General features: G+C 38.2%; 2 protein-coding genes across 2 annotated transcripts; both read right to left on the bottom strand.

The window, feature by feature from the left end:
* Nucleotides 1-941: 941 nt before the first annotated feature.
* LOC140955968 (alcohol-forming fatty acyl-CoA reductase-like) lies at nt 942-2,232 on the bottom strand. Its single transcript, XM_073411490.1, has 5 exons — nt 2,099-2,232; nt 1,921-2,002; nt 1,529-1,795; nt 1,280-1,407; nt 942-1,186 (listed from the first exon to the last, which is right to left on the bottom strand). Exons 1-5 carry the CDS (start codon nt 2,230-2,232, stop codon nt 1,033-1,035), a joined length of 765 nt encoding a protein of 254 aa, XP_073267591.1. The 3' UTR covers nt 942-1,032.
* A 7,095-nt stretch (nt 2,233-9,327) lies between these two features.
* On the bottom strand, nt 9,328-10,841 carry LOC118045480 (alcohol-forming fatty acyl-CoA reductase-like). Its single transcript, XM_035054131.2, has 6 exons — nt 10,684-10,841; nt 10,503-10,606; nt 10,203-10,405; nt 9,991-10,091; nt 9,730-9,922; nt 9,328-9,590 (listed from the first exon to the last, which is right to left on the bottom strand). Exons 1-6 carry the CDS (start codon nt 10,760-10,762, stop codon nt 9,491-9,493), a joined length of 780 nt encoding a protein of 259 aa, XP_034910022.2. The 5' UTR covers nt 10,763-10,841; the 3' UTR covers nt 9,328-9,490.
* Nucleotides 10,842-13,633: the final 2,792 nt, after the last annotated feature.

Here is a 13,633-nt window from a genome sequence, read left to right as displayed (position 1 = left end):
CCCTACAGTGCCCCATTTCCAAGCCCTCAAACGCATCCTTCAGTATGTTAAAGGCACTCTTCACTATGGTCTCTCCTTCTCTCTTTTGTCATCAACTGGTCTTACCCTGACGCTTATTAAGCCGGTTGCCTTGACACCCGTCGCTTCACCTTTGGTTATGCAATCTTTCTGGGTGACAATCTCATATCATAGAGTGCTAAGAAATAACCCATTGTTTCTCGTTCAAGTTGTGAATATGAGTATCGTGCCTTGGCTCACACGGCTTCTGAAGTTGTCTGGCTAACTCATCTTCTTTGTGATCTCAATGTTTTCTTATCACACCGGCCATTACTCCTCTGTGATAACAAAAGTGCATTGTTCCTTACTCTCAATCCAGTCTCACACATCGCTCTTAACTATCACTTCATTCGTGAGCTAGCAGCATCAGGGACCATTCAGCCTAAATTTGTGCCATCCAAACCGCAAATTGTTGACATTTTTACAAAAAACCTCTCTCGGCCACTGTTCACATTCTTTCACTCCAAGCTTCGTGTTCGTATTAATCCCACACTCAACTTGCGGGGGGATGATAAGGGATGTGATACAGCACGTCACTATCCATAATTGTAGGAGATAATATAGCCAGATAGATTTACATTATTCATTTATTGTTTCCTACTGTAACTATACTTGCATATTACTTATAAATATAACTCTCTCAGCATAGAACTCTGTGGCTTTACAATTACTTTTAGACGCGATGGGCCTGGTTTTCATAGAAAAAGGCGTTTGACTTGAGAAAAATGTATTTTTGAATTTTCATCTTTTTCTTATTTTTTATATTTTTATAAATAGAAATAGAAATAAAATAACATTTAAGAAAATTTTGGAGAATCCAAAATTAGATTATTACAAACATTGAAATCAAATTTCCTTAATTTGTCTTTGTCATACAGATAATGTGAATTGCCAATCATAAATCCATTGCATGGAAAATTGAAAATAACATAATCATTACAAATTTTTAAAAATATGTATATAATTTTAAAATAATTATTTCATCACATATTTAACAAGACCAGGAATGTGAACATTTATCATGTAATCTTCCCAATTAATGTTCATAGGATCAAAATCGAAGATATCTGTTTCATGGCAGGTTTTCTTGGATATTATCCGCAACTCTTCAGAATTTATATCATCAAATCTGTATAAAAAATAAAAAATATTTGTTTTTGTCAATTAAATTATATAAAAAACATTAATTATTAATTGAACTAAAAAAAAAAAATGCACGTACATGCCCTCGAAGAACACATAAGGTTTATAAAGGTCTACCAATCGCATCACCAATTTTACTCTTCGATCAAGAACGGTGTACAAGTCTTGATATTTTTTAAACAACAAAGTGTTGAACAATTGCAATGCCTATGAATTAAAAAGAAAAAAAAAACACAAAATATATCAGTGAAAATAGATTTTTAAAAATGAGAAGGAAAATAGAATAATTAACTCAATGAAGTTTAATTAAGATCCAGCAAAATTAAACCTTCAGTGGCAGGAGAAAACGAATGGCCATGTACGTGTAGAACTTGGACATGCTGCTCAAAACAATTCCTTTGCCAATTTTTACTGAGTCCCCCTCCTTATTAATCCATGGATGTTCACTGAAATAGCGAAAACTAAAATCATGAAGATTCGAGAAATTTACAGGATTTCTGAACGAAGAACCCAAATGATAAATGATCTCCGAATGCTGCTTGGCGCGTGCTACCATGGCAACTATAATGGCATTGACAACCATGTCAGCTGGTATCTGCATTTTCAGAAAACGTTAGTTCTAAAATTCTAATAATTCTCAATTAAGACCACCATTGATTTTTACAAGTCTTATCATTTTTTATTTTTTATGACAGGAGAAAGGGAGAGTGATCTTATTACCACGTCAAGAGTTGATCGTGGACCGGAAATAAAGCATGTAACTCTGCCTTTACCGTAGCCCACAATTATGCTGTCAATAGTTCTGTTAAGAGGCAAGACATGGAGGTTAATTTGAGATAAGAGATTTAGAAAATCTAAACACACACACACGCACATACTCGTTAATGAATAAATTCACCTGACACCTTCAATCCAACCAGGAAATGGCTCTTTGTAAGTACTAGCTACCATGGTGGGGCGTATAATTACTAATGGCAAACTATCTATATAAAATTCCAACATTATTTTCATCACTAAAAAAGGATGGATCATTCTTGATTAATCCAGATCCACCACCACCACCTCCTCCCTGCCCTCCACCTCCACCTCCACTAATTGACTGCAGTGTCCTCGCAGCAAAGATCGGGCTCCACCGACCACCAAATCAGCCTCCCAGCCACTCTCTCCTCCATCTTCGAACCAACAGAGCCGCTTGTAAAGGAGAAGAAGAAGGTGAATCCAAAGGAAAAAGCAGCAGATCAGCTTCTCTCGCTGCGTGACATCAATATCTGGAGTTTTGCTCGTAAAACACTGAGCAAAGGAGCATCCAGTAAACAATCCCGAACATCTGGCAGCTCACTATGATCAAAGGAATTCTCTGTGACTCGACCTCGTAGATGATTCGTGTGGATCGGACCCTAATCGAAGCTCCAGGTCCAATCCCGCCTGCATCGTAGCTTGATTCAATTGGATCTTGTTATCTTCATCGCCATCAGTACCTGCCTTCACATCAGCAATAAAGGAATTCTTTCCCAGCTGGTTTCGATTTCGGATCTGGTTCATCAGCTTACCAGGCCAGCCTCCACTCTCCTCCCCTAGAGACAGCCGAACAGAGAAGCAACTATATGGCGAAGGAGATGCCAGTGTTGGTGTTTCGTCCAGTTGGGTTTCTGCTTCTAAGAAGGAGAGAGGCAGTTAAGAGATATTAAGCTGTTTTAACCAGCTCTGCATCTAGCTACTGCTGGGAAACTTAGTTCCATGATAGCAACAGAAACCGTGTGAACAACATGATTCGCTCTCAACCCACCATCGCCCTCACGACAAAAAAACCATCAGATCACCATAACAAACACATCCCTCACCCTCACCCTCACCTGAACATAGCAACCTTAACCTCCCAAAAACTCCCATTCAGGAACCATGCATCTGTCCCTACTACATCCTCTGCCCCCATCTTCAAAGCACCTGACCCTACACCCTGTATCATCACTCCTTATGGCCCAGAACAAGTTAAACTCTTTTTTGAAAGATTTCCCTCGTGGGTGGAATACCAAGATCTGAAAAGAGCATTTTGCAAGCTTGGTCGAGTTACCAAACTCTTTATATCTACACGAAAGACCGTTCTTGGAAGACGTTTTGGCTTTGTGGACATCTTATCTCCTGTTCCGATATCTGATCTATGCGATCAAGCTAACACCATCTGGTTTGATACATATAAGCTGAGAGTGAATCCAGCTAAACTTCACCCCATTAGGCCTCCCCCTACATCGCCAAAACCCAGCCCAAAGCCTGTCAAAACACAAAACACAAAGTCTACGTTGCGAGACAACAGATCATTTATTGAGGTTCTCACAAACACAAAACCCCATCCGATCAGTACGAAAAGAAGAATGATGCAGTATGTATCCACAGATGAAGATAAGGAATGGCTTTATAGGAGTTTGGTAGGGAATATATTGCCCAATGTCGATGTCGCAACCATGGAGGCAAAAATATTACAAACCGTTGATAACACAGTGAGCTTCAGATTTTTAGGTGCCAGCCAGGGGATCATCACTTTTGTGGACCGGTTGAGTGTACAACAAGAACAAGCAAAGGAGGGGTCTTTATTGCAATCACTTTTTACTAACCTCAGACAATGGGAAGGAAGCACTAGAGCTCATGATCGATTCGCTTGGTTAGCAATTTTTGGCCTACCAATGGAAGGCTGGAACAAAAATTGCATTGACATTCTCCTGCAGAGTTGGGGAAACATTATTGGCTATGATACAACATGTGTTAGTCAGGGATCCATCTCTGGAATCAGAGTTCTCATTAATACTAGAAAGTTGGAACCTTTGCACGATCAAGTGATTCTCGAGCTTGATGGAACACAAGTCGATGTTAGCTTGCAAGAAATTAAGGGTGATCTAATCCCCTCACTCACAACAGTCAAGCACTCCATGGATGTCTCTCTCTACACGGAATCTGTGCTATCCGATGTTGAAACAGGGGAAGTGGAAGTGGAAATTATTCCGGCAGTATCAATTCCCAGGGCTACAAGACCAAATGTTGAGTTTGAATTCTTATGTGCATGGGATAACCAGAACCAGGTTGACAACGCATCTCTCACATCTGCCATATCATCGGAGTACCTGCATCCAGAAATCACGGAGGTCTGCAGACATGCAGCTCCATCAGACGATTGTATGTACGATTATAGTAACCGTTTGGCTTTGGTTCCTTATGAATATGTTGGGGTGGCTACAACTCAGTGCATAGAGACAGATGTGCAACAAACAGGATGTTTTTTCAAGAAATATGGGCTGGACCAGCAAACCGGTTGCATTAGCGAAGATTTGACAATGATGGGCCAAGATGAAATCCAGAAGCCATCCAATATGGGCCAGATATCAAGTGTTATCCCAAGCAGTGGGCCATCTTTTGCCAACTTTATTTCTTCCATTGCAGATCCAATCGAACTGTGTGATTTGAATTTACAGAACAGGAGATCCCAACGCAATAAGGCAAGAAAGTTGTCTCGTAAATCTTCATCCTTCAAAAGAAGAAAATCGCGCAAAATGGAAAATCGAAGCTCTAAACAAGCTGAGATGGGAATCACTGAGTATTCAGTATCCGATAATGGAATCATGAATAGAAATGCTATTATTCGATCTGGAAGGGACCTAGCTAGAGAGGATGATGCAAGCAGTGTGCAAGTTCTTTTTTCCTCATCAACTAACAAACAAACACCTGAGACTGTGCATCCTGACCCCAGGGATGAAGCGAACTCTTGCTGGGTGGTGGGAAAAGCAATATTGCAAAGTCATGAGGACAGCCATCTCATGACACAGACACTACAAGGTTTTATTGAAAAAGAGCAGGAGGAGTGGATTAGAAGGAAGAAATAGTGAGCTCACTATTCAGTTCTTGTCCAAGGTATGGTTATTATTCCTTTTGATGAGTAGTATTATTATTTGGAATTCATGTGGTATAGGAGGTAGAGACAAGAAAAGTTGTGCGAGGTCTCTTGTTAGAAAATTTAATCTAGATATTTTGGGTATTCTGGAGACAAAACTTGAAAATATTGATGATTGCACTATCAACTCAATCTGGGGTAGACATTCTAGGGACTGGTTTGCAGTGCCTTCTCTAGGCCTTTCCGGGGGTATTCTCTGCATATGGAATACAACATCTTTCTGTGTTTCTAATTGTTCAGTGGCTATGAATGGTCGTATTCTAAATATTGAAGGGGTACTGTCTCGGTACAATTTGGAATGTATGGTCTCTTTTGGTTTACGCCCCAAATGATGGTTTATTAAAGAAGGAGGTCTGGGATTATCTTGTGTCTTTTACAAACAGCATTAGCAAACCATGGTGTCTTGCAGGGGACTTTAATGAAACTCTCTCCCCTTCAGATAGGAAAGGTAGCTCTAAAATCTCATCCTCCATGCTAAGTTTCAAGATGTGTGTTGACAGTTGTGGTCTGATTGAACTCCCCTTAAATGGAAAGAAGTTTACGTGGTCTAGAGGAAATGCTGCAAGTCGTATTGATAGAATGTTTTGTGACGGGCGATTGGCTGCAACATCTTCCATCATCTACTCTGTATGGACTCCCGAAGAATTTTTCAGATCACAGACCATTACATATGCTGGTAGACTCTACAAACTGGGGACCAAAGCCTGTTCGGATGATGAATTGTTGGTGGCTAAACTCTGAATTTGTGAAGATGGTTCAGCTCTACTGGAATACAGCCTCAAATTCAAGCTCTGGCAAACGAAGTATGGCTGTAGCCTTAAAGTTATTAAAAGATAGATGCAAGAATTGGAGCAGAGATGTTGTGGGCAACACTTCTAGCAAGATCTCATCTCTAGAAATTGAAGCAGACATCCTAGATTCTCAAAGAGAGAGTAGAGACTTATCAGCTGATGAATTACGCCGAAGCAACATAATCTCTGCCAATCTTAGAACGTTATACAGAATGCAAGAGTCTGCATGGCATCAAAAGTCAAGAGTGCAGTGGTGCAAACTTGGAGATAGGAACACCCGCTTCTTCCATTTATCTGCTACAACACGCCAGAAAAAGAATCAAATCTTTTCTCTGGATGTTGACGGAGCCACTTTGACGAAACCTGGTGATGTGAAGATGGCTGTATTCAATTTCTTCAGCAAGTTGTACTCTTTTACAGATAGACCAAGAGCCTCCTGCAATAATCTAAATTTCCTAAAGCTTCAGCCCTCGTCCTCGACTGCTTTAGAACTGCCATTCTCTGCTGATGAGGTCAAAACTGCTGTGTGGGATTGTGAAGGAAACAAAGCACCAGGTCCCGATGGTATCAACTTCTTCTTCATCAAGAAATCTTGGAACATCATTGGCGGGGACATTGTTCAAATGGTGGATGAATTTTACCGGACTAATATTCTTCCTCCAGGCATCAACAGCTCTTTTGTCACACTTATCCCAAAGGTAAAAGGAGCCAATAAGCTGCAGGATTTTAGGCCTATCAGCTTGGTAGGCAGCCTCTACAAAATTATCTCAAAACTGCTAGCATCCAGAGTGAAACGAGTTCTGCCTGAAGTCATCAGTGACCACCAAAATGCTTTCATAAAAGGAAGGCAAATTCTGGATAGTGTGTTGATCGCCAACGAGGCAATTAACTTCATGAAGAAGGAAAAGGGCAAAGGATATCTCTTTAAACTAGACTTCCACAAAGCATTTGATTCAGTGTTATGGGACTATGTGAATGAAGTCATGGCCAGTATGGGTTTTGGAAGTCGATGGCGAGGCTGGATTATGCAATGTATATCAACAGCCAAGATGTCTGTGCTGGTAAACGGCTCCCCCACAAAGGAATTCAGTTTAGAAAAAGGGCTTCGTCAAGGAGACCCTCTTTCTCCTTTTCTCTTCAACATTGCGGTGCAGGGGTTGAGCTGCATGCTACAACGAGGGTGTGATCTGGGGCTGATTGAGGGAGTGAGCATCGGGCAGGCTGGTTTTCATTTATCTCATCTACAGTTTGCAGACGACACACTCATTTTTAGTTCAGCCTCCTTAGAAAGCATGCAGAATGTTAAGCGCATACTATTGTGCTTTGAGCTCATGTCAGGCTTGAAAGTTAACTTCTCCAAAAGCAGTATCTTTGGTGTGGGTATAGAAGATCACGTGTGTGATTACACTGCACAGACACTAAGATGTAAGCAAGGGCACCTCCCTTTCAAATATCTTGGCCTCCCCATTGGTGCAAATTCCTGCAGACTTCTGATGTGGAATCCTATCATTCAAAATATCAGCTCTAGGTTGGTTGCATGGAAAGGGAAGCTCTTATCGATAGGGGGAAGGTTATGCTTAATTAAATCAGTTCTTAGCAACTTGCCAATTTACTTTCTCTCTCTGTTCCCTATGCCTGTGGCGGTATCAACAGCAATTGAAAAGAAGTTTAGATGCTTTTTGTGGTCCGGAAAAGAGGAAGGCAAGTCTATATGCAATGTTGGCTGGCCAACTGTGTCGATGCCAAAGAGTGCTGGTGGACTTGGCATTGGATCTCTGCAAAAACAAAAATAAAGCTCTACTATTCAAATGGCTATGGAGGTATGGCTCTGAGGAGTCGAGCATGTGGAAGGATGTGATTACAAGCATTTACAATCCTAAATACCACAGTCTTATACCGCAGGATCATATCACAGGTGCTGGAAGCACATGGTCTCGGCTTGTTAATTACTGTGGCAAAGATTCTAGATTGCGGAATATTGTGACTAATAACACTGTGATGCTAGTTGGCAATGGAAAATGGATTAAGTTTTGGCTTGATGACTGGACAGGCAATGGCAGATTGGCAGAGAAGTTCCCTACTCTATTTCAGTTGTCCAATGATAAAGACGCCAGCCTAGAAAAGATGGGAATGTGGGATGGTCATGCATGGTGCTGGGTTTTCTCCTGGATCAGAGATTTGAGAGGCCGGAATACTGGACTTCTTACTCAAATGTACGCTATTCTGTCAAGAATGCAACTGGACAAAGAAGCAGAGGATCGGCTTGTCTGGAAAGCCAATAACACAGGAAGATACTCGGTTAAATCTCTATGTGGGCTTTTATCTCCTAGTTCTCCATTGAACACTGTCTTCTCCTTTAAGGGGATTTGGAGAGGTCTCGTCCCACCTAAAGTAGAGGTTTTTTGCTGGATGGCCATCATCAACAAAATCAACACCCGCAGCATGTTAGTTAAAAGAGGCATACTGGATATCTCAGCTGCAATCTGTCCGATCTGCTTGGCTGAGGAAGAAATGGTCGACCACCTTTTTATTCATTGCTACAAGCACTGGCTCATTTGGTCTAAAATCATCAATTGGTGGGGCTTAGCTTGGTGTTGTCCAAGGAACTTGGCAAATCTCTTCTCTCAGTGGGACTCTTTGGTTTATGGCAAATTTCAGAAAAAAGTATGGGTGATGTTGTTCTTTTCTGCGACATGGTCTATGTGGCTTCTTCGCAATGATGTAATATTTAAGCAGAAGATCCCAGATTATGATACTTTGTTCTTCCTTATTGTTACTCGGCTTTGCTTATGGTTAAAGGCTATTGAACCGGATTTTCCCTACTCCTCCTCAGATTTGCTTCGATCTGCTGAAGGTCTGGTTCGGTGGACTAATTCTCAAAAGTTGAGGATTGGTATTATGTGGTCTCCCCCTATGACGAATAGATTCAAATGGAATGTTGATGGATCCTCTATCGGAAAACCTGGCCCCTCCGGAATAGGTGGTGTTTTGCGGAATCATCATGGAATACTTTTAGGTATTTTTTCTATGCCGATTGGGATCTTAGACTCTAATGTAGCTGAGCTGAGAGCAGTAGTCAAAGCTATCGAATTGTCAGCCTCTAACTGCTTCTTACATCATAAACATATTATTATCGAATCTGATTCTGCCAATGTCATTAGCTGGATGAATAATTCTTATAATAGGCCTTGGATTCATCATAAACTCTTCTCTTCAGCTCAGAGGCTAGCTTCATGTTTTGATTCAATCACCTACTCTCATTCTTACCGGGAAAGCAATCTCATGGCAGATCATCTCGCTAAACAAGGAGTGCACAGAATATCTGATTTTGTGGCTTGGCTATGACCCTCATAGATAATTTATCGGTACTTTGTTTAATCCAATGCAGATTATGTTGATTGGGGCATTCTTTTGGCTCCTATGCAGGAACCAGATGGTGGAAGGTTTTTATTGAGTTTGTAGGGTTTATGTTAAATAGGTTTGCTAGCTATTTCAGCAAACTTTTTCTCTGTGTAATGATTGCATTGCACAATTTTGCATTACTTAATAATAACAGCTTCTTTCAAAAAAAAAATGGCAAACTATCTTTGAAATTCACTAACAGCATTTCTCCCATTGCCTTGGTAAATACGTAAGTGTTTGGCCATCCGAAAAGCCTTGCCCTGCAATATCAGATTAAGAGACAGAAATTACATAAAGAAAATCTCAATTTGAGTTCATTAATTTGCATGCTTACTGAATATCTATCTAGATTTCATAGCCCGCCACATGAAAAGAAAAGAAGAAGGAAGAAAGAACTACCGCTCAATGCCGAAATCCTTCATAGCTGAAGTAATTTGTTTCTCTGGAACATTTTCTAATTTGAGTTCATTTAATTTTTCTTGCACCATTCTCTTTTCAAAGTTGATATCAATTTTCTCGTCCCCCTTTTTGGCCATCCCCATATGATATGGTTGCTCGAGTATAAGCCCAGCATCTTCGCCGCACACATAAGCTGAACATAACGTAAACTAATTAATGAGAAGTCGACGAAGCTGTCTAATTAAATTAAACTGTACTTACCGGTGGATACATGGACAAGCATCTTTATTTTAACACATTTCTTTGCAAAGTTTAAAACATGCAAGGCTCCCAGTGTATTGATGCCTAGTGCAACATCGTATCTTCAGGAGCACGCACGTCCATACAGAAAAAAACATAAGACTTAGTTTGTGTTAGCATTCTAATAAAGAAGGAGATCATAGATTATTATTACCATAGTTTTGTTTATTTACCTTTCATCAAAGTTGGTGGTGGCAGCAAAATTAAGCATTACGTCAATTTCTCTCCACATTTCATCCTTCAAAGAAGAGTCTTTCACTCCCAGGTCTTCGTGGGAGATGTCACCAGGGACAGGAGTTACCTTTTCTGATATAAAGGAATGCAGACCTGCACCGTGTTTCTCCCTTAGAACCCTAAACAAGTCCTTCCCAATGACCTGTTCATGCAGTGGAATTGGACACGGATAATCGTTAGAAATTCAATGATTCTCGATGTTATTCCTTTGATTATCATTTCAGGGACATTTTTAGTACCTCATCACGGAGACGTTCAGTACCAGACTTGGCATCTGCAGCTCTTAGAAGGAGATAAAATTTCTTCACATTTGGTTGGACCCTCAATATTTTCTCCACAAAAACTGCACCCATTAAACAAAAATGGTAATTATTCAACATAAAATCTCCATAAAGAGAAAGGTAGAGAGAAGATGCGTACTCTTTGCTAGATAACCGGTGGCTCCCGTGACCAAAATGGTCTTGTTATCAAGAAACTGCAGTATACTTCCCAATTCCATTAGTTACACAAGATTTGATGTGAGAATATAATCAAAGAAGGATATTTCATGCACTTGTATGTGTTGTGAAGGATGAAGGATAAATATCGAAAGACAAAGATGACTCTGTATATTGGGAGTATTTATATAATAATTTTCGTGCACAGACAAGGCACAACTACTGCATTGACGAATATTGATATCTAGATAGGACAGCTTACCGACTAAATCTAGGCACATGGGAAATGGAATGATGTTGTGATATATTTAATTTAGATTCTACATTTCGTGTACATCTGATATTAATTTGCCAAGATATGACCATAACTACATTAGAATAATTTTAATGCTGCTGTGATAAATCATCCGACTTTTTGCATATGTTATTAGAAAAATGCAAGGCTGGGTTCAGAAAATTGGGGAGAAGTCATCCATTCTTTTTGCATATGAGATTAGAAAAATGCACGGCTGGGTTGCAAAATCAATTGGCTCATCTGTTTTTTCCTTGCCCATGATGTGAAAACTACATTTTAGGTGAACAGTAGTACTCACTTCACGTCACTGAGAGCCTGAGACACTTCAACGAGTCATGGGCGAATGCGTGGGCTCCCTAGCAACTTCCATTGAATCAGGACACTTCTCTCTGAATTGGTAAAGTGGACCCATCTACTTCCCAATTAAGACTAATTCCAAATCTTTCTATTAATGAACGAATTCTATATTGAATAGTAACAAAAAAAAAATAGTACTAATATATAAACCTTAAAAGAAATAAAAAACCATCTTAAAGTTCAATTTCCTAAATAAAAATTAAATTGTCAAACACAGTTAGCAAATTTAACATTTTTCTCTCAATTTATGCCATGATATGTGACGTGGCATTCATCAGATAGTAGTGGAGTTGATTTGGCCATGTCCCAAGCATATCAAGGAATTTTTTTTTACATGCCTCATAAATGGTAGGAATTAATTTCACCAAGAAACTAGTGAAAATTTATAAGCCAGACATGAGATTTTTGGGAGTGCGTGTGACTGTATGTGGATAGTAGTTGTCTATTGGGTTTCTTGTAAGCATGGTGTATAATGGTTTAAAATATATATTAAAATAATAATTTTTTTATTTAAAAAATATATTTTTAATAGTAATATTTCAAAAACGATTTAAAACTAATGGTGATAAAGAGACGTGCAAGAGGCATGATAATTAGAATAAAATGAAAGCGTCCCTCTATGACGAACAGACGTGTGAGAGGCATGATAATCATAATGGGATGAAAGTGTCTTTCTAGCTACTAATGTTTCTTTAGAGTAATTTCATCGAATGATTGATCGACAGCTTTTCTATGTCACAAGAAAGGAATATCTCAGGGACAAAAAAATTCTTGGCTATGTTACTTTTTATTCTATTTATCTCAAGTAATTTTATGGATTATAAAATTAATAATTATTTAAAATTTTAGTAATTTTTAAAATTAATAATTAATATTTTAGTGAAAAATATTATTCAAAACAAAGCATTATTTAACACATAATATTTACTTATTAATTGCATTTTAAATGTTGATTTCATAAATATTAATGAGATTAAAAATGATTATGATAATAAAGTTACAAAGAAGTATGACGGTATTTTATTAGGTCTTAACAAGATTGGCTCAATTACATTGATATTTAAATTAAAATTTGTTCTTATGGAAACCGAAAAATTCAATGGGGTCATTTCACAAAAATAAATATGTTGTTGATTTATAATTTATATTTTTAAATATTTTGTTTTTAGTATTTTTAGAATTTATATTTGGTTTGTGTTTTGGATATATAATTAAAATTTTATTGTTGGTTTAAAATTTAAATTTAATTTATGTAAATATTGAATTATAATTAATTAGATATTTCCTATAAACATTGCATTTTAATTTATTTTTTTTTAGATTCATCCGGTGAATATAGCCAACCCATAACACAATAATTGTGCCAAATAAGATTTAAAAACTATGCGTGTTATGACCAGAGACACATTTTCCCACATTTTCCTTCAAGTCTCCTACATTCATCTCCCCTGTGTAAATTCGCAAGTGCAACATCATGCCAGCATTAAAAACCGGAAATTAGCTTTTGACGAGTCCTTGTTAAAGAAATGGACAAAAGAAGGAAAAAAGAAGAAGCAATCAATGATTCTTGCCAACCTTTCATCGATGTTGGAAAGAGAATATAAAATTTGTAAGAAATATAGGGCCCTTTACTTGCTTTCATACGCTCTCCGAATTAAATTTCCTTTCTGTTGTTTTTACTTGCTTGTTATATATTGCCTCACGAGTATTATATATACCGCATTTGGCATCAGGAGCTCTTAAAATAAGGTACATCTTCACATTTGGTTGCACTATTAATGTCTTCTCCGTAAAAACTGCATTGATCATTGTAAGAAAATATATAATCATCCATGTTGTAACAAAGGTAAAGAGTACATCTTCACATTTGGTTGCGCCATTAATGTCTTCTCCGTAAAAACTGCATTGATCATTGTAAGAAAATATATAATCATCCATGTTGTAATCAAGGGTAAAGAAAGCGATGATATCTCGGAGTAAGATTTATATCTTGAATAATTAATTAATTTCTTGATTCTGAAATTTATATCAGCCTCTAATCATTTTACAGTATGCAGATCAACTTTGATCAGAGGCCATATCCAATACAATGTGAAGTATTAATTTTTTCCCCCTGCTAATTTAATTAATTAACTGGCACCAAACCTTTTAATTTTTCCTGGAAGCCATCTAACTTCACTTCGTAGCCATCAATTAATCTAGACGGAAGCTTAACAACAAAACTTCATGCAATTGCTCCTCGTTTATTATTGGAATAAATCAATGATTTGATCCTATTAAT

This window comes from Populus alba, chromosome 9 (assembly GCF_005239225.2).
Source record: "Populus alba chromosome 9, ASM523922v2, whole genome shotgun sequence".
In the NCBI taxonomy this organism is placed as follows: domain Eukaryota; kingdom Viridiplantae; phylum Streptophyta; class Magnoliopsida; order Malpighiales; family Salicaceae; genus Populus; species Populus alba.
Note: the sequence above shows the minus strand (reverse complement) of the source record. Positions and strands in the feature narration are given on the sequence as shown.